Source organism: Pygoscelis adeliae, unplaced genomic scaffold (assembly GCF_000699105.1).
Source record: "Pygoscelis adeliae isolate BGI_AS28 unplaced genomic scaffold, ASM69910v1 Scaffold106, whole genome shotgun sequence".
Lineage (NCBI taxonomy): Eukaryota > Metazoa > Chordata > Aves > Sphenisciformes > Spheniscidae > Pygoscelis > Pygoscelis adeliae.
The window spans coordinates 89534-115927 of NW_008824939.1; the positions used below are offsets into that span (position 1 = coordinate 89534).

The 26394-nt window shown below is 46.2% G+C and overlaps 1 protein-coding gene across 1 annotated transcript in view; it reads left to right on the forward strand.

The window, feature by feature from the left end:
- The window catches only part of LOC103918180 (unconventional myosin-X-like), a 97831-nt gene that overhangs the window by 15887 nt on the left and 55550 nt on the right, over window positions 1–26394 (forward strand). Inside the window, exons 3-12 of the mRNA XM_009325441.1 lie at window positions 738–854; window positions 6529–6687; window positions 10984–11171; window positions 11415–11549; window positions 16257–16381; window positions 17737–17750; window positions 18396–18480; window positions 20139–20242; window positions 21632–21761; window positions 22610–22728. Coding sequence (XP_009323716.1) covers window positions 738–854; window positions 6529–6687; window positions 10984–11171; window positions 11415–11549; window positions 16257–16381; window positions 17737–17750; window positions 18396–18480; window positions 20139–20242; window positions 21632–21761; window positions 22610–22728 — 1176 coding nt within the window. The remainder of the gene's footprint in view (window positions 1–737; window positions 855–6528; window positions 6688–10983; window positions 11172–11414; window positions 11550–16256; window positions 16382–17736; window positions 17751–18395; window positions 18481–20138; window positions 20243–21631; window positions 21762–22609; window positions 22729–26394) is intronic.

Genomic DNA, 26394 nt, shown 5'->3' on the forward strand with positions numbered 1-26394 from the left:
TAGTCAGGCAAGGGCAGAAGAGGCCAATCCAGCAAACTGATTTCCCCTGCACTTTCTTGGTGGGTGAGCGATGAGATCTGCTTGCCCTGCAGATCCCTGCATATGTGTTACCAGAAGTCTGCCTTTGTGCTTAGGGTTGTCTTGAGAGACACTGAGCAATTTAAGATCTTGTAGTGTGTGAAACCGTATATACATCAGGGCCATCATATGTACATCAGTGTATATATACATCAGAGAAGCACTCAAATCATGTCATTTACGCAAGGAAACTCTTGCAAGAGAGGCAAACAGAGCTCTGTGAAGTCCATTTCACTGTTGCTGATGATTTCTGGAAGCATTTTGACTTACGATGATGTGTGGGTGTATGAAATTGTAAACATGCTTTATTTACATTTTCTATTATTATAGCATGACTTTTAATGACCAGCTATTCTAAGTTTGAAAATATTTAGACAGTCGAACCCACTATTCTGCGTGCTTGTATCTTTCCATGACTCCTTCTGTAAAAATTGATGTTTCCTTACGATGGTTTCCGCATGAAGCTGGTTAAAGCTGCTTTTTCTTCCTCTCATGTTACGTTAAAAAAATCAAAACTAGTTTCTCTGAAAATGTAAGTAGGACTTGCTTAAGAATGTTAAGCAGCTGTAGCTTGGAAGTAGCCTCTGAATACCACACCTTTCCTTGGGTGTTGCACCCTGTGTGCAGATCTCGCAAGCTCCGGTTCTTTCTAATGGGAGGTCTTTTGGTTTTTGCAGGGTGCCAGGGTATGGCTGTGGGAGCAGGACCAGCTGCAGCCATGCACGGTTGGCTCGTGTGCCGATGGAAACGTGCTCTTCACCTCAGATTATGGCTCGGTAAGTGAAGTTTGCATGAGGCTGTAGCCTATGCCACCTTGCACGATGGACTTCTTGGTCTTGTGTGACCTTCATGCTAAAAGGACGTGTATCAATTGAAATGCTGCAATTCTGCCTGAAAAGTGACTCGGCTCTGTTACAAGCCATGCCAAAGGCCTAACAAAGACTAAAAAGAGAAGATTGTTATCTTTCTTCTGTTCACTTGTCTGCCCACCTCACTTTGCTTTGTTTTTCTTGTGCCATCTTTGAAGGAGTTGCATTAACAGACTAGCAAAACCATTACATTGGCAAAATGCTCCTAGGAAGGAGGTGGCTCCACCAACTAAGCAGCCCTTTCTGCCAGGACGTGCTTCTTGCAAGCTGTGCTGCTGTAAGGGCTGTTGTCCACTGTCGGCTTCGGCAGCTTTTGCCATCAGCCCTTTGGGTCAGGGGCACATGGAAGTGAGCTCCCCACGTCAGTGCAGCCAGCAGCTGTGCACAGGACAGTTCAACAAGGCAGCTGAGTTCCTCTGAGAGCAGAGCTCTCTGCCGGCGATAGGGAACAAGCCTCTTTCCTGTCTTATTTCCAGCCCTGTGCTCCTTGTGGTTCCCTGGCGTGCCTGCTGCAGTGCTCGTGGAGTAATATTGGTAGGAAGGGACCTCTGGGGATCATCCAAGTCCTCAGTGAGTCAGCTCGGCTCCCTAACCCTGGGAGAACTATTCACTGCCTTCACTGAGGTTCTTAGAGAGTCAAACTGGTGCCTGGGCTGGGAGAAGGATGAAGAAATGGGCAGGACTGTGCCCTCCAGCAGTGCGCAATTAGATCTGCTCAGCTGTTTTGGTGAACTGTGCTCCCCAGGCAGCTTCTTTGTTACAGGAAATTGGACATTTTTTTTTTCAGCCTCTTACCTGGCAAACAAAGGAGGGCATGGGGTGGGGGGTGGGGGTGGAGAAAGGGGATTTAAGACTCCAGCTTGTGGAGAGTCAGTGGTAGGACTGTTGTATTTCTCAGTCTTGCTTTGACAGGGCTAGGTTTTAAATCATCATTCCTTTTTAAAGAGCCTGATTTGTTTCTCAGACAGAAACTCACCTAGCAGACACATAGATTTTCTATCTGATTAGTCTTTTAAATCCTTTCTTGAGGAGTTGCCTCGTTTTGGGAATGCTGTATAGTCACTAACTCATTTTAAGAGATCACAGGGGCGTTCATCACAGGTAATGCTGCAGCCTGTGGAGGGTGAACAAATGGCGAGTACTTCTGTGACTCTCCCAGACTTGCTTCTGTCTCTTCTGATATGCTGATGTGGCCTTGGAAAATCTTCCAAACCCACCTGGCACCTCTGAAAGGACGCCAGAAATCCCACCACAGAGCCAGCTGAGTGGGTGTACCCACTGCCAGCCTGTGACCGTGCTAGAAAATGTGCACAGGATAATGCTGGGTGGAGTCACAGGTATTAAAAAGGCTGGATTTGGGTTTTTTCCTCCATGAAAGAAGAATCCACTAGGCTGAAGGAGCATGTGCTTTATGGCTTATGCAGAAAAAGCACATGGTGATCATTCAAGGGCTTGCTTTATTCAGTGCCCTCCACAATAGCTGTCCTATGTGCTTCCCTCGCCTGCCACCTTCATTGCTTGATAGCTGTAGGAGGGACTGGCTGTCTTACGCCAGGCGAAAACTCACATGAAAACATCTTCGTTTTACTTTGGGCTGGATGGTTCAGTTGATCCCTCTGATATTAGGATTCCTAAATCTAGTATCCTCATGTTTGCTGTGGCCCAGCATCCCTGCAGCTCTTGCAGCTCTGAGGTAAGAAGTCCTGTCTTATGCTTCAGGGCTTTTGCCATTTGTTTTCACTTCCTTAAAAACACCTCAAGCGACAAATCCATCAGAAATGTGACTTCCTAGGAGGAAAGGAGGAGCCGACACTTATGAAACACAAGATTGGAAACCACAGTCCAGACAGACCAGACGAATGCTTTGTGGATAAACATAACTTAGATGCTGAGTGGGAGCTTTGCTCCTGTGCTCAGGGTTGCACTAATGGATGGATCTGAGGTTGAGGAGGAATAATTTCTCCCCTGCTCAGTTTGGCTTTGTTGGCAATCCTCATCTTGGCTTGTCTGCCAGCCATGTTTTGCTTTATCCCTGGCCATTGCAGGGGCTTGGAGAGAGTCCTGCTCATTTTGTTCTGACCATGGGCTAAATCTGAGACTATCAGCTAATCACTGGGGAGAAAGCAGAAATCATTGGCTGTGTTGTGAGGTACCTGCGTGGTATTTGATGGCTTGTTTGTAGTTAGACTGAAAGCTGATGGTTTTTCTTCCCAAGTAATAAAGAGCTGCTTATTAACACCTATAACTTTCTGTTTAAGTATTAACTTGTTGGAAAAGAGATATTCCAGAGGCAGCTCTGCTGAGAGATCAGTTTGTCTGTGTTCTCACTTGCTTCAGGCAAAATCAGCCATCATATTCAGCTCAATAGTGCTAGCTGCTGAAGCCAGCCTGGCTCACCTTACCTGGAGCAGGATGGTGGGGAGGATTTTCCTCCAAACTGCTCTGCTGGCAGATTGCTGGAGGTGTCCAGAAGTGAGCAGTGGGGTAACAAGAGCCTCTTTACTTGGGTGGCTGGAGGTGGGAAAGGGCCTGGCTGTCCTGGATCAGTGCAATACCTTGCAAGCTCGGAGGATGGAGGGTCATCATGTCTGGGTCATGTTTGTATCTCAAACCTCAGAGCTCCTCAGGGAAAGGCCCTTTGACACAATCTTGGGAACAAAAAAACCCACTGCCTGTCTAACTCCAGGACCCTGGATGATCCCTGCAGCCTGTTGGTGATACAGAGACTGGAAACTTGTCTCTACCCCGGAGGGCAGAGGACAGATTAAAAGACAACTCTCTTCCAGTGCTAGGGAAGGCCTGAAACCTCTTCCTCATGCTACAGGTACCTTCCAGGGGCACAGAGACCTCCCCTCTCAAATCTCAGTGGGGCTGGACGCCCCAGCCTCTGCCTGAGGAAGGGTGAGCTGCTAGGAGTGCAGTGATGGGCAAGGGTATTCGGTGAATCTCGCCAGCCTCAGGGACAGACAGTTGACATCTTGGCCTCAGGTGTCAACGTGGCATCAGTCCGCTCCTCCAGGGAGTATATTTCACCTATGCAGTGTTTCTGTCCAGAGGGTACCAGAGCCAATGCCCCTCTCATCCACCTTTGCTGCAGTCCCACCAGAGCACCTGCTTAACTCCTTGAGGATCTTGGACCAGATTTTTTTTTTTAGGGAGGGATGACTGAATAATCCTACTCAGGAGGCTCAAGACAGGTTTAACAAGTGATGAACTAGTCCCTACTAATCATTTACTCTTGTATTTAGGCCCCCTGTTGCTCTTCAGGGTCCTATCCTGTATCGTCTACAAGAGCAAGTAAACAAGCTCTTACCCATCACAGTTATTTTTCATGCATAGCAGCCTCTTGGCACAGGTGCTACCAACCACCTGGTATCTTTTGGGACACTTGTCCACTCAGCTTTTTTCCTAGGCATTTTCTTCATGTTTCTCTTTTGGCCCAAGTGGCCACAAGTGCTGACAATGCAGTGGTAAATGAGTAAGTGCCCGGCAGATGTAAGGAAAGATCACATCATACCATTTTGGACTTGTCCCCTTCCAAAATTTGTCCAGTCAGCAGAGAAAAGAGAGCCAGGGTGGTTTGCTGCCTCATGGTTTGAAAGTGCTGTAGTGGTTTTGCTCCTGACAGAGTCCAGCTCACGTTGTGTATTTGCAGCTTGTACTTTCCCCTGAATGTAGTTGTCCTGTTCTCCTTCTTGCTCCCTCAGTTCTTTTGTGGAAGTGCCTGAGGTCTCTGCTCTGAAGAAAAAAAAAAATTGATGTGGGTTTTTTTGGCCATGCTTACAGAGTGGGGGTCCTGCTGCTGGCAGTCATACCTCTCTGATACCCAGCTGTAGAAGTGGTGTGGAGATGACCAGGGATGCCTGGAGAGAGCCTGTGTGCTGGAGTGGACTATTCATGAATACGAACTATGTATTTTTGAAAGCCCCTTGGCTGGTGAGAAAATCGGGCTGTGGGGCAGTCTCCCAGTGGAAGAGACCAAGTCCTTGTCACATCAGGTGTGACTGGGCAGACCTGGGGCAAACACATCTGGGGAAGTGAGCCTGCTTCTCCTCCCCAGCTCCTTCCAGGAACAGAGCTGTTTCTTCAATGGTGCATGCTTTTGGAGGCATTGTGGGGGTCCTGTAAAGGGATCCTGCGCAAGGTTATTCCTTTCCCATACTGGCAAGGGTGCAGGCTCAGAGCTGAGAAGGGGTGCTTGCTGGGCACCTGCAATGCGCTGCAGCAGTGAACTCCCTGCAGGGGACTTGCAAGGGTGGCTTGCTGGAGGGGGCAGGGTGACCTCATTCTGTCTTCAGCCTGCAGCTGCGTGGCTGGCCTCTCCCTAGCAGTTAACAGCAGCCTCAGGACTCCAGGAAAGCAGGCAGAAGAAACCGGTTAGATCAACGCTATAGATCATGGGCTCATTCTCTGTGGGGTCAGTCAGTTTCTTGGTGGCACCTGGGAGGGCTCAGAAGCAGGAGTGGAAATGAGGTAGAGACCAGAGCCCCAGAAGGGAAGGAAAAGCCCGTTTCTTTGGAAGGGTTACTGCGGGCCAGTTTGCTTCTCCAGGCTGCCTGTATGAAGTCTCCCATCTGTCTGTCTTGGGTCTTACCATCTAGCACAGCTTGGGATGCTGGGTGGGAGATGGCACACGGTTGAATCCAAGAGTGGGAAGCAACTGAAATAACTTTTGTGAAATGCCAGCATCGTGCTTGAGGAGGAGGAAAGGAGGGCTGGGATGTGGCTATGGTGGAGGGGAACAGTCACATAATCTCAGCTGTGGTGAAAGGGGGTGAAGAAGATGACCCAATAGCTGACGTGTGGGTTATTGAGGAGGAGGAAGCTCTAACAGGAAGAAGGATGCAGCAATTGAGGCAAGAAGAGTGCAACTGCATAGAGAGAGAAGTGGGCACTTCCCAGAGCAGTGATAGAAGTTAATAGCTGTCACTGTACGAACGCTTTGAAAGCTGCATCATATACGTACATGCCAGCATGCACACAGGGTGCCACTACTTTGTTTGGCTTCTCATCTGCTATTCTTTCCTCTGCTCTTGACATGACAACCTCTCCCAGACACTCTCTGGCTGCTCCTGTGGAGAGTGCAGGGCCAAACCTGGAATGCGAATAAGCTTTGCCTCAACCTCCCCACAGTCAGAGATACGATCCCGCCTGTGTTTTTGTGAAAGACTGTTCCTGGTCTCTTGGGAGCAGCTACCACCATTATTGACAGTCATGAGTGCAGTGTGTAATACCTGTCTGGCCTGGTATACCTGGAAGCTGGTGCCCTGCTCCTGCTAAGGGCACTTCAGTAAAAATCAAGTAGCCTTGCATTGATCTGTCCCTGTCAGTAGTGAAGGTGAGAGAGTGACTCTGTAGCAAAGGAAGGGAGTGTGCTGTATGATTTCTGGCCAGAGAGCTCAAATAGGTAGGAACAGGAACAGAGGAACGGCTATAAAAACAGGGAGCAGATCTGTGCCTTATTCATTTCCTTTTCCAGTGCTGAAGTACAAAGCTGTGGAAAAGGGCATGTTTCTGGTAGGAAATCAGACCATGTGCCCAGGTGTCATGCGCTTATTTGTCCTTCTCCCCGTTCTTCCAGGTATTCCAGTACCCCAAGGCCTCCCTTTCCAGAGAAAAGGTCTTGCCAATGCACCAGACCAGCGTTGATGGGGTAGAAGACATGTCCATGCTGGGAGATCTGCATGAAGCTGCCATCCTGCTTAACCTGCACCAGCGCTACCAACAGGGTAACATCTACGTAAGTGCTCAAGCTGGGCCACATCCTTCTGGCTAATGACTTTTGTTTAGCTTTGGGGCTGCCACTTTGAATGTGAAACACTGATTTTTAGCATTGTTTCCTGAGCATTGTTTCATGTGGATAAAAAGGGAGGTTTTTTTCTGCCTTGCCATCTCTATCAGCCCTGTGAGATCCTACCCCTACTAGAGGGGAGACCTCTTTGCGTCTATAGAAGAACTTCCAAAACATGAGCATTCACCTCTAGGCTTTGTGGTAATTGTGCAGCTCTGTATCCTCCATGACCATCCGTGTTTTACAAGCCGGGACTCATGTTCCCCAGATTCCCCATTATTACTGTTCAGAGGTTTATATGGCCAAGCAGACTGGAAAGTGCAGTGTACATATGTTGTTGTTGAGTATCCCTCCTGATGCGGATAAAGCTACTGCTTGAAAAAACTAGGAAAGCAAACCTGTTGCCTAATTCTTCTGCTTTTACATGCAGTTGTGCCTTTTTTGAGTTGCTCTGCTCTCCTTGCACAGATGAATACTCAAAGCATCTCCTGATTTCCCTCTCGGGCCCTCAGGAAGGAGGCAGGCGTCGGGAAAGGAATTGTGAGGAAAAGCGCACCTGGGATGAGGCATCCCTGGAGCGCTGGGATGGCAGCGTGCTCTGCTGAGACTTGGAGAGGACTAGGAGGATATATTACAAAGACTGCCTTACCTTGCTTTACTCTTACCTTGCTTGTCCATGCTATGCGCACTCAGAGTTTTTCAGATTATGACAGGAAAAATGTAAATCTGTGTTGCATAGCAACTGTTACCAAGGCAACCAAACCATATGCACCTGTATTCCAGGAAATGATCAATAAAGTGACCCTGTTTCTGAACCATCTCCTGCACCGGGATGCAGAGGAGACTGCAAATTCTCTTTTTTTGTTGCTGTAGACCCCCTTGTCTGTCGTCTATCAACATAGCCTTGTGACCCTGTGGCAGTACCCATGTGCACACACTCTTTTGATGGCCCTTGTCCTTGCTGTTCTTCCTGACCTGTGTTTGACACATGCTATGTGTTTGTGCAGCTCTTTGCCCATTTGGGTATATTCCTCCCATTTCCTCTTCCGCACACTTCGAAATGTGAGGCAGGATTCTCTCCCTCTTCAGCCTGTGCCTTGCACCAGAAATGCCACACCGCCAGCACTGTGCCAGTGTCGCAGCAGCTCTATCTCCTTAAGCCTTTCCTCAAGCTCTGATATGCCATTCCTTCTCCTCTTCAGCATTAGTTCTGTGGCTTCTCCATCCGTGTGTAAAGGTGTTGAAAGTTTAAATATGATGTCATTTTTTGGCTGTGCATAGTGTATGAATGTCAGCTGTGCACCTTAGATCTGAATTTTTGGGAGATTTATGAAGGGGCCTGACTTCTGTAATGTGCTGAGCACTGGAAGAAACCCTCGGTGAAGGATTGTCAGCCCCTTCTTGAGTGGGACTGTATCTGGGTATATGTTTGTGCAATGTCTGACCTGGAGGACACCAAATCGGACAAGTGCTGTTTTGCATTTCTGCAGTGCAGACATTAATATTGCAGTTACCTTATCACTAACTATTAGTTTTTGCTATAGCCCTGCTGCGTATAGTTTTCAGTTAAGCAGAAATTGAGAATGTCAGCTGCAGTGCCACCTAATGACTTGCAGTGATCTGTGAATACCATGAATGTTACAGGGGTTGAGTTCATTTAATATCGTTCTCCATGGTCTCCACAGATAGAGCATAGTAGGCTAAGGTTGCAGGTGAAGCTGTACTGAGAGGAATTATGCCTATCAGTCAGGGCCAAAATTTTTTAGAAGGAAATCAGAGAGATCAGAAACAGGTGAGAAATATCATCATTTTCTGGAAAACAAATTCACCTGAAGGAATGAGTAACCTGGAATACTGGCAACTAGTACTAAATATAATAATAAACAAATAATAATAAAAATAAATAATGAGGGGATGGAAAACTGAGAACATGAAGTGGACAACTGCTGTGAAAAAGGGCAGTGCAGTTCTGAGCCGTGTGCCTAGAGGCATCCTAGCATGAGCTCCTAAAGAGGATCCTTTCTGGTCAGGGAGTGTAGGTAGCAGTACTGGTGTGGTACCCATGATTAACGTGCTACAGGAATACTGACAATCTCAACAGTACCTTTTGTTTTCCAAAGAAATAGTCTTCAAGCTCTACCAAACTGCTTAAGGAAATTATGTGAGCACAGCAACAGCCTGCAGCATTTAAGAGTGTATCTTCCCCCTTCATTCCTGCAATTCCTGTATCCCCTAATAAAAGTAGACCCAACATAATGCGAGTGATTTATAAATAAGCCGGGGGCTGTACTGCCACATTTTGTGCTGTCCCTAGCTCTGCCATGCCTAACCACCCAAGTAGGATCTATTGTCTTGAGAAGTAGATATACCACGTGTGGCCTGTCCTGCTCTGCAGAGTTCTCGGGACGATCACTCCTTGCTAATAGAGTGGCTGGTATGTACATGGTTGATGCACAAATACTACTGCTATTAAAAATTGTGGATAGAAATCGTCTATAAGGGACTGCAGGTGATGAGGAGACTGCAACTGGGAGATGGAAAAGTTTCCTAGAAACACCTTTGAAAGAGATGGCTGTACTGGAAGAAGTTCTGGAAAGGACTGCGGCGGGAGCTCTGTTCCTTAGGAGAGCTGAAACTAGAGTGGGAAATGCAAAATGAAACATCTGAGAGGAAAAAATGCTGTAAAGGTCTGGGAGAAGAGTTAGGATGGACATCTCTGTCTTACAGTCTCTGGACAATGTCTGTTGCTCTACTGGTTGTACAGTGTTTTTTCCCAAACCATGTTTTCTCTCTCAATGCTTTCCCATTTCCTCCCACCTGTCTTGCCAAAGATCATCTGCTTGCTTATTGCTTTCATCACCAATGAATTATATTTCTGCCCACAAAGGTCCATGTCAGAGGGTCCTCAGTACTTGTTCCATGCTAGCCTGTTCATACTGATAATACAATTAGGCCTAGGTGATGGGCTTTTTTCCCCTGATGATCTGTGACTGCTGCTTTAATAAATGAGTCTTAAATGTTTTGGTGACTACAGCATCTTAGTCTGGCTTCAGAGCTTGGCATTGCAGTATGGCCCCAGATTTCATTTGGCAGGGAGAAAGCATGTGTCTTTCTTATCCACCAAGTGTTTGTTTACAGCTTCTCCAATGGATGCATGTAAATCCTTGTATATGTATGTGGTGACTTGTAGTTTGGAAATAATGGTTTGGAAATAATACTAGATGTTGTCCCTGGCCACAAAGCTTGGCACCTACTGCAGCAATCTAAGTGTTTCCTCCATCACCCGTGCTGAGAATGGGTAGAGCTGAAGTAGAGCAGCCCAAGATGTCCCTGTGAAGGAGGCCACTGCACCAGCAGCAGGTTTTAAGCTGGATGTTGACCATATTACAAAGGCATTGTTAGGAGAGGGGTGGCACCATTGCTCTGAACTGCAGCTCTGAGAATAACTGGATTTGAGCTGGTTGGCTGAACCGAAAAAGTCATGCCCCAAAAAAACCAGAATTAATTTCCTTCTGACTTCACAAAAGAATACGTTTGAAATTTAATATTAGGCTTTGGGTAGTTTATTTTAAACCTTACTAACTCTTTTCTTGAACTGTGAGATTTTCAAAATAAATATTTTCAAAATAAAATGTTTAGAAAATGTAGAAATGGTTTGACTTGAAATCCTGAGCTTCATCTTCAGCTGTCAATTTTAATTTGGCTTACCAAAAGATTTAAGCTGCTCCAAACAGCATTTTTCAGCAGAATAAAAAAATGATATGCTTTAGTGGCTCTTTGCACACGTGTGTGTGTGTATCTCTGTGTCCCACCTCTTTGTTCAGGAGGTGCTTGAACCCTGCCAAGCCCCCTCCACTTAAGACTGTGGATAGGGGCACTGAAGGTATCTCCTGACACTCCTTCAATCCTGGCTCTGCTTTTCAGCTTCAAGCACAGTGCAAGGTAGCTGGGTATGAAGATGGCTTCATGTTTTTAAATTGTGTAAGCTTAATTTAGCAAAGACAACAGACTAAGAACATTTTATTGTAAAGCAGCGAAATTCAAACTGCCCCATCCATACCCAGTGATGCAGCCCCTGCCCTGGGGTTTGACATTCTTTGCCAAATTGGGGAGCTCTCTGCTGAAGCCCAACTTCCTTATTTAGGCTTTCTCCCTTCACCATGAGTTATTTCAGGGTCCGGGTTTGTCGTGATTATTTTTTTCAGGAGCTTTATTTCCTTGCTGTGTTTTGTTTTCTCCCCCTAGACAAACATTGGTTCCATCTTGGCATCAGTAAATCCCTACAAACCCATCCCTGGTCTGTACAGTGTGGATGCCATAGACCTGTACAGACAGCACCGCCTGGGTGAGCTGCCTCCCCATATCTTCGCCACCGCTAATGAGTGCTACTGCTGCTTGTGGAAGCGTCATGACAGCCAGTGTGTTCTGATAAGGTTAGAAATGGGAGAACCAGCTACTCCCTGACTGCATTACACGCCTTGCTCCTGCTGCTCCATTTGCAACGACATCTGCTTAAATATCCACGCCATGCTACCCTACCCTTTGCCTGACCCCTGCTTGCCGCAGTGGAGATGCTACGTGTTTATTCCTGGAGACCACTTCTCTGTTGTGGGTGGGATGGTCATTAACTTGGTCTGTCCTAGATTTGTAAATGGAATGTATATCTTCTTTAACAGCGGAGAAAGTGGAGCTGGAAAGACTGAGAGCACCAAGTTGCTGCTGAAATTTCTATCAGCCATGAGCCAGACCTCCCTCGGGGCCCCTGTGTCCGAGACGAGCACTCGCGTGGAGGAAGCCATCCTGGAAAGCAGGTATCGTCACCCCCACGGATGCCCCATGTCCTGTCCTGCAGAGGCCCGGCAGGCCCGCGAATGCCGGCTTGCTGGGGCAGCCTGCCTTTGGCAGGGGCACTGCCTTCTGCACGGTGCCTGCATTTGGGCTGCTTGAGTCGGGCCGTGGATGGAGCCAAACCTGGGCAGTGAGGCTCATGTGGCTGAACAGTGTCATGTCAGGGAAATGTGGAGGTTGCGGTCTCGCCGGCATGCCTCACGCTGGCTGCTCTCCCAGCTGCTTGTGGATTAATTCGGCTTCTTTCCAATAGCAGCACAGGGTGTGTGGCAGCCAGAGAATTAATGCTCTAGCCAAGGCTGGGATTTCTCCTTCCTTCAGTAATTCATCCTCCATGCCCGCCTGGCTGCACCCTTGAGCTCACTCGCACATCACTGCGCTGTCCCTCTTTCCAGCTCTCAGGCCCACGTCTCTCGTGGCAGTGGCTGGAGGGGATGTGGGTAACGTCCCTCCCTGCCGCAGGGATGGCTGTCCCAGGTCGTCCCTGTCGCCCACAGCTCTCAGTTGTGGCTGTGCTCGTGGTAAGTCTCTGTCGCGCTCTGACTCTCAGTCTTCTCCTTTAGCCCCATCTCTCCCCTGGCCTCCATTTGTTTCAGGCTGCCAGTACGTCTTGCCCTCAGAGGTCCTGTGGGCCACCTTGCAGCTCTCTTGCTGTCCAGGCAGGTGATTTTAAGGAGAAACGTCCATGGGAGCTGTAAGGGCCATGAGTGAGGAGGTTTGCCTGGGGGCTGCAGCAGGGCCTGTGCAGGGAAGTGCATGGCGCCTGGGTCAAAGGTGTTTGAGAAGGAAACCGGCAGCCGTGAGGGGATGGAGACGCGCTCTGTGGGGGATCCTTCATGCCAAAGGAGGTCCTGACACCCCTGAGGGACCACGACCCATGCCAGGGCAGGGACACCCATGCCAGGGCAGGGACACCCCTGAAGGACCATGGCCCACCCCAGGACAGGGACACCCCAGGACCATGGCCTACGGGTGACCCACGCTGGAACAAAGTGGGTCAACAACAAGGAAAAAAGTGTCAGGAAGACTTGAAGAAGCAAAGTGCAGCTGAGGAAAACCAGTAAGAGGCAAAGAGCAGCAGAGAAAATGAGGAAGCAAAGAGCGACCCTAAGAAACCGTTATGTGTGGGACCCCGGCCTCCTGCGCTGCCCACTGCCTTGCGGGGGAAGTTGCGAGGGACCGGTTGTAGCCTGAGGTAAAAATGAAAGCTCAGGCTGAGGAAGGGGAGCAATAGGTGTTTGACGTCAGGTAAGCCTTGGGAAGAGGGAGGAAAGATGTTTGCTGTGTCTATTTTCTTAACACCTGAATCCACAACCAGAAGTTTCTCTTAATTAGCGATAAATTAAATTAAACAAAAATTTCCCAATGCAAGACTGCCTGGAGGACCTTGCTGGGGGTTTTGCAGTTAGGTACTGTCAAGGGTGAGGCTGTGGGTTGGTCCCACTTTGAGCCTGTGATAGTTGCAGAAACCTCCAGAGGAGTGAATCAGATGTCTGCAACAGGATCTAGTTGTGTAATAAGCTGGAATCCTTTGAACCATCTGTGTAAAAGTGACTCTCATGCAAGTGGCATATTTCAGGGCCCAGGGAGTAGAGAGAAGGAATGTTTCCTGGAAGACAGTGACACAAAAAAGTTACTAGTAACTATGGTGAAAATAGCAGACATGCGGTGTCTAACGTGGCAGCTGCAAGAGCATTGCAGTTTTTAGGATCCTTATAAGCAGAGCAGCATTGAGCAGAAGGGTTGCTGCCTTTGGACCTGGTGCTTGAGAGACCATTGTTGGATGATTTATCCTTTGCAGGTGTGCAGATTTTACCAGGGACATTGGCAAATTGGAAAAAGCTCTTAAGTGCAATACAGTCACGACTCAAGACCTGCAAAATCTGCTTTAAGGCAAGCGGCTTAGAAGGCTCAAGCCCGCTTAGCAGTTAAGTGGTAACTTAACTGTGATCCAGAAAGCTTACGATGGTAGGTAGGTGATTCCTGAGTCTGCAAGATCCCACAGCTGTGAGGTGAAGTGGAGTAAGAGCTTGTGACTCGTTTTGTGTACATCTCTAGTGCTACGTGAGCTATTGCGATGCAAGTGCAAAAGAATTTGATTTGTCACCTTTTCCCTGAAGAAGAGAAGCTGAAGGCCTGGCCCAGAGCCAGAAGCTGCTGCCACTCCTAATGAGTCTACCTCATATGTTTGCAGTTCAGCTTCGCTTGCTCTGCCAGTGGCCCTCCTTGGGTTATCTTATGGTGGATTTTCATCCTTGCACTCCAGCACATACCCAGGAACAATGCTGGATTCTTTCTCCATTTCAGACAGCATTATAAACAAAGTGTTACGTCAGCTTTCATTTGCTTGTGTGTTGTAACATTCATGCTTGGTGTATTTCTCAGAAATCAGGCTCTGAAAACTCCCTTGGCACTGTTGATTTGGTCTGTTTTCCTTCTTGAAAATATCCATCAGTCCATTAAAAATTCTGCTAACTTTCCTCTCAGTTTTTTTCTTGCTTGCTTCACTCTGAAGCTCCCTTCTCCACGTTGGGTGACACTGCTGACAGCATAGCCACCCCTCCTGTAATTCATCTCTCTAATCTTCAAATCTTCTTTTTTGTCTTGAGCTATGTGTCTGAATCCTGGAGCTGCATATGTTGCAATATTTCTAAAATCCAGGCTTCGCTTTCTGCTGCCCTGCTGAATCTGGTTCTCATCATCTTGAGTCCTGCAACACACCCATCCAGCCCACATCCAGCTGAGCAGCCAGCATCACCTTCCTGATGCGCCGCTCCGCCTCGCACAGTTCACTGCTGCATCAAATGCCACGTTGTGATGTGCCTTGCTGGCGCGGGCAGTTTGCTTGGCCCAGGCACCTGCCCTCATTCCTGGCTGTATCAGCTCACCCACCCCTCTGCCTTGCAGCTGCCGCCAGCATCAGACACCCACGTGCCTATTTCCTCCCCCATCCCTGAAAGACTTCCGCACTCATGTGCGTGAGCCCATTGCCAAACTAAACTATAAAGATACTTCCTTGTGCTTTGCTTATCTAATTTAACATGATTTAGAGCCATAAAGATTGGCTGGCTGGTTACTGCACTCTCACTGCAACTGTGAAAGTCATATAACATAACCCTGTCCTCCCTTTTTCTGGTTGTCCCCATTAATTTTTGTTGATTCATGGCGTTGGTGTGCTCAGTGGGATATTCCTGTGCAATGTCCTTATTTACATACTTGTTTCAGAGGCGTGGGTCTTGGAGTTCAAATTCTCCAGGGCAAGGAACTTACCTCCTGATCTGTGCACACAGACTTCTGTGACTGGGTTTTCTATGGTTGTAATGTATTATAACAGAGCAATTTCATTTCCATGCTTTTGTTTGTTTAAAGTGATATTTTCAAGAGATAAATTAGGAAAATACTGCCTGAAGTTTCCTGAATGCTGTTGAGCCTTTCCCACAACCACAGCTCTCACTTAGCTAGCACTTGCAAGGCCTGAAGCTTTCAACAAACTCCAGCGGTGTGTGATCTGTAGTTGTGATTATTTGTTGTGTTATAGTTATTAACTTGTGAATAATCCTGTACCTGCCCCTGTCTCAAGTGGAACTGCACAGTAGATAAATGGAGACGTTTAAAAAGCCAGTATTTCTCAGGGTAGTAACTGTAATAACTTGTTAAAAACTATGTATGTTTTAGAATTAAACATGATTGCCTAATGGCTATTCTTGTAGCATTTCCGTGATTCCTTGCTTGTCAGGCCTCCAGATTATTTTAGAATTGGCTAAATTGCAAAAATGAATGTTTTAGTCCTGGATTCAGCATGTCAGTTTGAATGGTTTAGGTTTTTCCCTTCTACTGTTCCGTGGAGCAAGAACCAAGCTGCATTTTAACTATTTTCCATGTTGTATGAACCTCCTGAAGGCAGGAAGGTGACCGGGAGACAAAATTCTTCAGTTCATCACCTGTCTGAAGTTTGGTGATAGATTTTTCCTGAAGTGGATGATGTGGCTCTCTTAGAATGAAGTTTTCAAATCTATAATGTGTGTATATTCCCTCTGCTCGGAAACCATGTGGTTTGTATCAACCTAAGCAAGATTTAAGTAACAACAAGGGTTTGTGTGATCCCATATCAAATTTCAGTACCAAACAAATCAGTTTAGTACTATGTTTGTCTGTTAGTTTGAAAATGTTTACCTGTAATTTTAAGAGATGGCTTATACTGTCTTCTCTTTCAAACGTAGAAATAGAAACAAAGAAGTATGTGGTTTAAAGCTACAGAGAGTTTGCCCTATATGTCTGATGCTTCTGAAAATCCTGAAAAAAATACAAATCCATTTCATGGAATGCTGCTTTGTTAAGCACACAACCTGGCTGGGTCTTGCCACCTTTCATTTCCTGAAGCCACATTGATGGGGAATGCCCTCGATGGCGTGAATGCCAGCTGCCCATACTGATTTGGGACTGATTTAATTAACTCCAATCCCAAAGGTTTAAAATTTATCTAGCAGTGTGTTAAATTGCTCTTGCCATCCTTCCTTGCCCTTGAGCTCTTCCTGCTTGTCCAGTCTGGTGCTGTAACGAATTAATCTCATATGGCAGTGCACGCTGTGCAAATGGCAAAAGGCTGGGCACACGCTTTGTTTTAATGGTATCCCATCACCAATCATATCTTCATTGCTTTGTTTCTGCAGCCCCATTCTGGAGGCCTTTGGAAATGCCAAGACAGTTTATAACAACAACTCCAGCCGCTTTGGCAAGTTCATCCAGCTGCACTTCTCTCAACATGGACACATCCAGGGAGGCCGAGTAACTGATTGTATCCTTTGCTTCAGTGGACCAGAAATGGATGGACTGAGTGAAGATGAGGAGGAGCTCAGAGTGGGTCAGGAAATCCCTCATCACAGTTTCTCAAAGCCAGTTTATAACTGTGGGCAAATTTGCAACTTAAAGAGGGAAGAACTGTTTGTTTTGTGGCTCTGCAGCACCTAACTCTAGAAACCTTTTGTCTAGGTACTACCTTAGGTAGGGACATAGTTTGACTTTTCACTTTGGCAATCACAGCACTTGATACTTAAATCCCTAGAATTTGCTACCTAGGAAGATCCCTCATGTTGATTGCATCCTGTTTTTCCCAGAAGATTGTTCCCTTATGTTAGCTCTGCCAATGAATTCATGATTCAGAAAAGTGAGACCAAGCTAAGAGTCTGCACAATATTTGGATGCAGAGGAGAACAGGAATTTAGAGGGCCAGTTATGACTCCCTGTTTTGGGCTGCCCGTCTCCAGTGGACCTTGGAACCCTCATCATAGAATCATAGAATATCTCAAGTTGGAAGGGACCCATAAGGATCATCGAGTCTAACTCCCTGCTCCTCGCAGGACTACCTAAAACTAAATCATATGACTTAAGAGCGTTGTCCAGATGCTCCTTGAACTCTGACAGGCTTGGTGCCGTGACCGTTTCCCTGGGGAGCCTGTTCCAGTGACAATAAGGACAGGGAAGACTGGATATAGTCGAATTATGTTGTGCCATGACCACTTTCTTCCCTGTATGCCCATGTACCCCTCTGCCAAAGGCTTTGACATATCTTTTGTCTACATGAGGCAGGTAAAGCTGCCCTGGCTACATTTCTTGATGTTGATGTTCAAAGCTGCTGATGACTGCAAACCACACCAATTTCCACTGGAGTAGCAGCCAGATGAATTTACTACTGTTGTAAATAACAGGCTTGGATTGTTTAGTCTCTGCTCTTTGTGCTGTCGGTAGATTAAAGATAGAGGTCTCTTGCAGAAGCAATGAGAACTGATGCAAGACTTGCTGTGTGCAATGCAGACTTTCAGATTAGAGTGGCCTCTCTAATCTTTCTAGGTGTCCCTAATGTGGCTCATCCTTTGTTAGGTTACCTCAGCACTGTGCAGGTCCTATGCTCTATCTGACCCTGCCCTTTTAAATATCTCTTTGGCACATAATACCTCCTTGGACAAGGAGTAGAGAGGAGGATCCAAGATGATGTTTGGGACCACTCTTTGTCCACTTTCCAAAACGTCAGTTATTTAATGATTTATTGCTTGTTACAGGGTTCATCCCAATGTGTCTAGAAGATTCTTTGCCAGTTGTTGGGAGATCTGTGCATATGTCATTTGAATGTGTTCTCCTTAACATGCTGTTCAGATTTACTAGAAAAGGTAGGTATCACCTCTACTGACTGCTGGGTGAGCCCTCTACCCCCCTCATAGTATGGTGGGGCAGTGCCAGTTCTCCTACTGGATGATGCTGCCTCCATCACAGCACATAGACATTAGCTCTTTAGGTGTTACTACTGCAACTGTCCCCCCTGAGGAAGAGGATGGTGGAGGAACAATGTTTGTTCTATGTCAGAGCCTGTTCTGTCATTGATAAATGCTGTGCATTACAGAGAGACTCCAAGAAAAAGCTGTTTACCGAGTGGAAAAGGAGAGAGAACAAGTACCTGGAAACTCAATTCCATAGAGAGGAATATGGGAGTACAACTCCAAATGCAGCATCTCTGCTCTGATGTAGTTTACTTTGGACTCAGGAACTCACTGAGGAGCAGGGCCAGAGCTGACCAGATTCAGTTTGTCCATACGTGCACTCTCTAAGTGAGTTCAGAGAAGTCTGTACATGCTCAGTTGTACAGCCACACATGACAAGATCTTGATGTAGAGCTTACACGACACCATCACTAAACTGGAAGAAACCCCTCTTGTGCATTGGCCCTTGAGATTTACCTGTATCCTGGTCTTCTCTTTGTCTTTGCAACCAAAAGTGTGATCTCTTTCTACTGGCTATTCCTGTATTCTTTGTTTCAGAACAGAGTGGTACACCAGAACCCTGGAGAGAGGAATTACCACATCTTTTATGCTCTGCTAGCTGGTGTGAGCGGGGAGCAGAAAGGTAATTTAATTTTCTGGGATATGGCTCTGTCCTCTTTCCAGGCCAGCACGTGAAGCAGGTGTAAGTCAACTAGAGCATGGATATTTCAGGTACTTGATATATCATCAACTTCTTCTTGAAGGCCATATGGTGATTTCATGGAAAACAGAAAGGGGAGTTGAGAGAAAGAGGCTGAGGATGACAGAAATGCTGTATGAGAAAAGACACTTCAAGCATTCTGAGCTGGAAGGAAAAGTCTGTGCAAAGTGAAGAGGGGGTATAGAAAGATGAGGTAATGAAACTGGCTAGAGGCAAAGGAAGGGTAAAGAGACTTGATTCAGATGCTGATGGGAGCTGTTCAAGGAGTTCAAAGTTTGGACTGACAGACATACTTTCACAACAAACCTTCAGTATAGGAGAGAGAAGAATTAGAAAGACCAGCAATGTAGTGGCAGGACTAGAGTCAAAACATATCTAGTATCTAAACAAAGGGTTTATAGCTCTGTAGATGGGGAAGGGAGAGGTGGATCTGGAAGAGTGTGTGCAGAGAAGGCAGCAGCTGCAGGCTGTGGAAGAATCCTCTCTGTAGTGCAGCACCCCCTTACCAACATTTGTGCGTACCTGCCCCAGGTACTGCTGAGCACTGATGGTCTTGCTGAAGAGGTCAGATAGGTGGGCAGGAATATGTTACAATTGCACTCTGGTTTTGAGGGACTGGGGAATTTCTTTATGCCTTTGTTCTATGTGTGTTAGAATAATCAGTTGGAAGAATTTGGCCTGACACAGAGAGGAAGGAAGTAGGGCTTCAGTTCTAGGGAGTTCATGCAGGGATGGCCACGTGGGTCAATTCAGAGATCCATCTAAAGCAAAGGGAAATAGCGGGGACCATTGTTATCAGCAAGTACTTAGGGGAAGCATACAAACCAGATTATTTTCTTCAGCAGATCTCTGCTATTCTTCCCCATCTCCCTTTCCAAGCTGGTGTCCCAGGCTGCTTCACTTCCCCCATGTGTAATGTGTTTCTGTCTCTTGATCATCCTTGTCTCCTTTCTCCATAGATCTTTCAGTTCTCCTCTATCCTTTTTGAAATGGGGGATCAAACCTGCAGATAGTATTTAAGACGTGGTTGTGCTACAGACATGTACAGAGACCTAATTCTGGTTTTATGTTTAGTTCTGCGTTCCTTCTAAAACTGAAGGAACTGAACTGGTTTTGACTGCTGCTCAGCACTGATGTCTTCAGAAATCTTACTGTGACTCTCAGAACTCTGTCTCAATTGGTGATACCTAATTTAGAGGTCATTACTTTATGTGTATAGTTAAGACTGTTTTTCTGTACACTTTATGAGATTGAATTTCATCTTCTGTTTTTTTTTTTGTTGGTTTTTTTTTCTGAGTCAATTCAGTATTGAATATTCTTCTGCCACTCTGCAGCTTGGGATTTGACTGTTCTAAATCATTTTGCATACCATCTGCGAGCTTTGCTACCGCACACCCTCCTCTTCCCCTTCCCCAGTGCATTCACTGTCTAGGTGTGCCTTCTGAGGGATATGGAATCTGTTCAGATGAACTCTTCCTGTGGTAAACATACACACTATTTTGGGGGACTAAGAATGAAAAGGCTGATTGCTAAATAAATTGTTGTCTTTCTCCTCCCTGCCTCTTTTTCCTTTGTTGCAGAGAGCCTCTCCCTCTCTGAGCCAGAGACTTATCACTACTTGAACCAGTCTGGTTGTGTGACTGATGAGAACCTGAATGACGTAGAGATGTTCAGTAAGGTCATGGTGAGTCCTGTCCTAACTCCTCCTGAAATTCTGGGCACAATCTTGTGGGCTAAGTGTGCTGCAGGGTCTAGATCTCACAGGCAGAATTTATTTGCCCTAAGCCAAAATTTGGTGTCCAACGAGTCTGAAACTCAGGTCTACCTATTTATGGTAAAAACAAGGCTCAAAGAGTGTTTTTAGTGTACAGAAATGGGGGAATTTGGGAAACAGTCAAGGATGAATAATAATTTAGAATGATGAAGACTTTGGGGAGCATGAACCACACCCCCCAGCCCATAAGGGTTCCTGGGAGCCCTCTAGATGGCCTGATGCAGGAGACCTCACACTGACCATTAGATGGGGAACAGTTTGGTCTGAAGGTAGCATTCTCCAGAAATGTTCTGGTAAAGTTGTATCACCTGAGCAAATGGCATATTCTGAAATACCACACAAATTTCAATGGACATCTGTAACTTTACCAGAGGGTATGGGTTTAGCAGGATGGATATGCAATTCATGTTTTGCTTGATAAGTGGTTATCGGCCTGAGGGCTTTAATAACGTAGGTGAAACCAGATAGGCAAGGTGAGAGGAGTCAGCTTAGGATTTCAATAGCTCCTGCTTAAGTGTGATTTAAGAGAAGGAAATGTCTCCTGTACAGCAGAGGTTTCAATGGTGACACGGCTTTTATACTTCAGCTGAGGAGAGGCCTGGAGGAAAGAAGGGAACTAGACCCCTGGAGTGCCCCACTGGCAGGGTGAATGCATGAAAACTAGGTCCTACCTCTCAAAGTCAATTTATGCCCCAAGAACCCTGGCTCACATGCATGTACTAAGACAGAGGAAACGTGCCATACTTCCTCATTATCTGGTAACCTGTTTCTAACTTTCTAGCAGTTAATGCTGAAAGCCTGGATTTAAACATTGCTGCATAAATTTTACTTCTCTAAGCTAGACTAAATTAAGGGGGTTATACAGATCAGAGTAAATTAAGTAAATTATATGGATCTGTCCTTCAGGGAAGGCAATAAGGCAGTATATGGAAGCAGTCCAGCGACATCTGTAACCTGTGTTGCCAGTGTTCAGGGAAGGATTTCCTCACACAGGCACAGACAAACACGTTCTTCCTGTGACAGACAGGCAACGGCAGCAGCAAAGTCCAACTTGAGGATAGGGCAAATGCCCACCTGCCTTAGATGGGGATAGGGTAAATGAAGGAGAGAATGGGAGACAGTGAAGATCATTGACAGATGTATAGCTGAGAGAGGGGCTGTGCCATCCCCAGTTTCACTTTGATTCATGATGACTATAATTCTGAGTTTTACGTCTTACATGGGCTGGGCATGAGTGTGGTGGTTGCATTGTACTGTGGCTGTATGTACAGCCAACGTTAGCTGTATGGTTTTGCATAGACTGCCATGAAGGTGGTGGACTTCAGCACTGAAGAAATCAGAGACATCTTCAAGCTTCTTTCTGGCACACTTCATCTGGGAAACATTGAATTCATGACAGCTGGTGGGGCCCAGGTTACAACGAAAGCAGGTAAGTGGGACCCTAGCAACTTGGTAGACCATGCAAAGCCCCCTAAGGCCCCCAACAAAGCTCACTCCATCGTCCTTTCTCCCTCTGCTGTGCTGGTCTGCAGTGCCTTTGCCAGCAGATTCCCTGCAGTTTAACTCTGCAAAAGCATTGCCACAGGATGCATGGCTCACTGGTATGATTTAGCTGGGCTGTGGCCCTGGGATCCGTTTGTTCTCCTGGATACTCCCAGACTGAGTCCACAGTCTCACAGTTTCTCTCTTGTGTTGAAGGCGCAAGAAGAAATAGGAACAGGGAGGAGTTTGAGATAAAAGTAGTCTGTTACAGACTTCCCCATTTCTTCCTTTGAAGCATCTGCTAGCATGCACTCTGTTACAGTTATCCAATCTGAGCTGGTCTGGTAAAGTGAATCCCTAAACAGACAGAAGCAATAAATATATACAAGTGCTTCAAGTCTTAAGTTAGTTGCCTCTCTTCTTGACATCCAAGTTTAGCAATCCCACGCTCAGACTGCACTATTATGCCTTTAGGAAAACATATCTTCTCATTCAATAAATATTTTGCTGGTGCTGAGTGCTTTGCTCTTCCTGTTGTCAGCAGAAAGGCTGACATATGAGTGTCTGACTGTGGCCCGTAACGGCTGCTGACCCTGCCTTAGACTGGATATGTGAGCTTACAGCTTTTGGTATGCCAAAGAGAATTAAGAAAAGGGGAGCGCATTTTGTGCTGGGGCTTAGTCACTTGCCTTGTAGGAGTCCCTGGGATTTCCTCATCGAGCTGCAGAATATGGATCCCCTATGAGTGATGGGGATCCACGCAGGAGAAAAAAGTGTGTCCTCCTTTGTTATTAGTGCTGAACATTGCCAGTGACCTCCTGGGCTTAGACGCCTTCCAGCTTTCCGAAGTACTGACGCAGAGGTCCATGATTCTGCGTGGGGAAGAGATCAGCTCCCCTCTCACTGTGGAGCAGGTAAGTGTCCTAGCGTATGCTACTGCTTCTGCCACTTCTGCATTTCCAGGCCCTCTGTATCCCTCTTGTATCATCCGTTCAAGTTCAGGGTTTCCTCTTACACCCCCTAGGTGCTCAGCTGTGTCCAAGTATTTTGCCCTTATTGGTAGTTCAGGTCCCAGTGTTGACCCTGCTTTTTAGGCTTTACAGGGGGAGTTCACTTGCAAATGGCAATGCACAATACTGGCTTTAAGTCACCTTCACTCACCAGGAATTGGTCATGCTAGTGTCATGCAGAAGGTCCATCAGATGCTTTGTGGTAATTGCATATGTGCATGCTTTTACCTTGCAGAACTCCCAGGTTACGCTGCATTTACTGGAAGATAAAAGCTTGCACACAGTTACCATGAAACATCTAGCAGATGGTAGGCTGTTACCCCACAGTAGCTTCTTTGTGTATCCATACAACAGCAAAGGAGGACCAAATAAACTGATATGTAGTTCTCATCTTCTGAACCTGTACTGCATGCTGGAGCCAGTCCTGCTTATCTATTACATTTCTCTGTGGTTCATTACGGTGTTGTGCCTACTAGCTTTAACTTGTGGTGGTGTTGATCACTTGAGGGCACTCTTGGTGTTTTAGGTCCATGCACAAATAACTGTAGAAAATCTTCTGTCATTAATAAATGCAAGACACTGGGAAACAAGGAATAATATTGCTAGGATGGAATAAGCATCGTGTTACAGCAAAATGAACATCTGTAATGGAAATCTTGTGCTGGCACAGACTGCAGAGGGTTATCAATCCAACCCCTTCACTGGCAGAGAAACCAGAGTTACTAGGCTCTCTCTGACGGATGTATGTCTAACTTTGCTTCAGATTTCCCATGGAAGGAATTTCACAGCCTCTTTAAGTATCCTGCTCTAGCTGCAGTGGAGTCTGGAGCTGAAAAGATTTTCCTCATATTTAGATTACCTTTGACATCCCAGCTGTCCACCTTATAAGCTTCCGCTTCTGTGAAGTTTTTCACATGGTGTTCTTTCTAAGCTAAACGATCCAGTTCCTTCAAAGTTTCCTTATAAGTAATTTTCTAAACCTCTTCTTCTTCTGTCTCTATTTTCCCACATCTTTCAAGAAGTGGAGTGCCTATAACTGGACACCGTATTCAAGCTGAAGTCTCAGCAGTGCTCATTTCAGCAGAGTAGTTTCTTGCTGTGAACACACCTGCTAATATATCACAAACTAAGCTTTGCCTTTAAGAAATGGTATCTTTTTTCACAGTCTGTGACCTTTCTTTGCAATAAAATTGTGTGACATTTATTTTTCAGCCTATAGTCTGTAGTAGATATCCTCAGTATCTAGTACCACAGTTCCTCTTCTCAGCTGTCTGTCCTAAATAAGCCACACCTTTCTATATCAGTGCACAAGGATGGATAACAATGCCAGAGACACTCAATGCAGTCCAGAGCACAGTGCACAGTTGTAGGGTTTACAAGAGTCTCCCTGAACAGAGCTTTCCCTGATAGTATAGCTATTCCTGACATTTGTGCATGTTGGACCCTACACTTACTGCTTGCAGCCCAGTGAAGTACTAAGACTGCAAAAAAAATTGTTATAGCAAGTAGATGCTACTACTTAGCCATCTTTACTAGGTGAACCTGTTCCACTCAACACTGGGCCTGTAAAGACTTCCCGCTTAAGTCCTCATGTACTGTGCCTACCTATTCCCACTTGTTGCTGCAGGAACACATTGATAGAGCTGCCAGGGATTTCTCATTGTGTAATGGGCTCGTTGCCCGTCTGAGCTTTGACATTTCAGAGGGCTGAATGGATGAACTGGCCTGAAGGCGGACAAAGCTGGGAGGATGAAAGGAGCCTTTGAGAATCTCATTTGAGCCATATTGTGGGGAAAGCGGCTTTGCTTACAGCTGGATGGGGAGGTCCTGTTCCTGGAAAATGAGTCTACCTTACTGTGTAGCCAGAGACACTCCAGAGGCATGGCCTTGAGGGCATTCTCAGTCCTGACTGAGATCTGATGGAGAGAAGAAATACCCAGAAAAGGCGTGTGTGCCCATGCTTTGGAATGTTCTGTTCTGTGGATAAGGGAGGTTGCTGTGTGTCCTAGGCCTTTGGCTGCTGGAGAAGAGATACTATCCAGGAAGAGAAAGGAGGAGAAAAACAGTGAGATTGGGTGAAAAGGAGGATCTTGCAGGCTGGGCCTCAGGAGCTTGCTGAGAGGGGCTGGGAGGAGTCAGAGGCAGTTGGCCTGTGCCATTAGCAAAGCAGAACAGGAGAGGTCACGTTATTCAGGCTTGCAAAACTGAAGAGGATGAGGGTGCATTTAGAAGATCTCTGTCATTGCTGGTCAGGTCTACTGAAGGAATTACCCTGGTGTCACAGGTGAGACAGAGTAAACAACCTGTAATTGATCTAGATACTGCAGTTTATTTATGAAATGACAAGATTATAGTTTTTACCCTACTTGATTATTTCACACGCTTGCTCACCCCTCAGCATTACATTCATTAGATGTCAACTTCTTTTCCCAGTAGGAAGACTGCTGCTTGTCCAGGAGGGTCAGGTAGAAAGTTTTGTTGGTTCATGTTGTGTAGCTCCTTGCAGTTACCAGTCTCAGGAGCTACCAGCCAAGGTCCTTGGGCATACCCTGACATTTGTCTCTACGTATCTCTGATCTCCAGGATCTTTCCCCACTCCAGCATCTTTCTTCCAGTCAAGATTTTTGCCGCCTTCTTTTCCTGGCCCCTTTTTCTACTCTCTGGGATCATGTCTTTTTTATGGGAACCCTTATTTTGGGTCTCCTCTTCTTTCCAGAACCCTAAGCCCTGGTTTCCCAGTCTAAATAGTATATGTGCAGAAGCACAGCATGTGATCAGCCTCTTAATTAGTGGTTCTGTCTCATGTCTATTTATTAATTGGAGAATTTGGGGCGTGCCACTTTTGGTTAGTCCAAGTGTTATCAAAACTTACAACCAGCCCATTCCTGTTACAGCTATCAAGCAGCAGGCTTTTGCTTGAGATTTCAAAAGTTCAATTTTGGACATTCATCCACACACATGCACCCAATTATCTACTGCCTGTTAGTGATCACAATTTAAGTTATTTTTTCCACCTCTGACACTTAGTTATGATTGCTGCATGGGATGTTGGGTGAGCTCCAGAAAGGTCTCTCAACCCATGCTCTTCTGGGGCATGTGTCCTGGCTGTTGGCTGGCCTACCCTGGCTTCTAGTAAGATAATGCTGTTTGCAGGAATGTTTTGGAGAGGGAATTTTTGAGGCTAACTTGGTGATAGAATATTAAATCCTGCCCGACCAGTTTTTGAAAAACTGAGCGGACACCTGTTTGATAGCTCTACTAGGAGTACTGAACCGAGATACCTTGCCTGTCACTGCAAATGTTGGCTCAGGTGATACAAATGACTGCTGTGGGTTTAGTCATGAGGTATTTTGCCACCTTCCCTGCCCCAGCACTTGTTCTGAAAGATGTCAGTGATTTTGCTACTTCCTTCAGCCTCTCAAGTTCAGTTACCCAAAGGTCATTTATGGTACATCTGTGTGTGGCTGGGCTTTTTGCAAACTTGAATGTTGACTGTACGTATAAATACTGCACCGTGCACAACCAGTACAGAGGCTGAGACATCTAAAGAGGAGTGGAGGAATCTGAAGT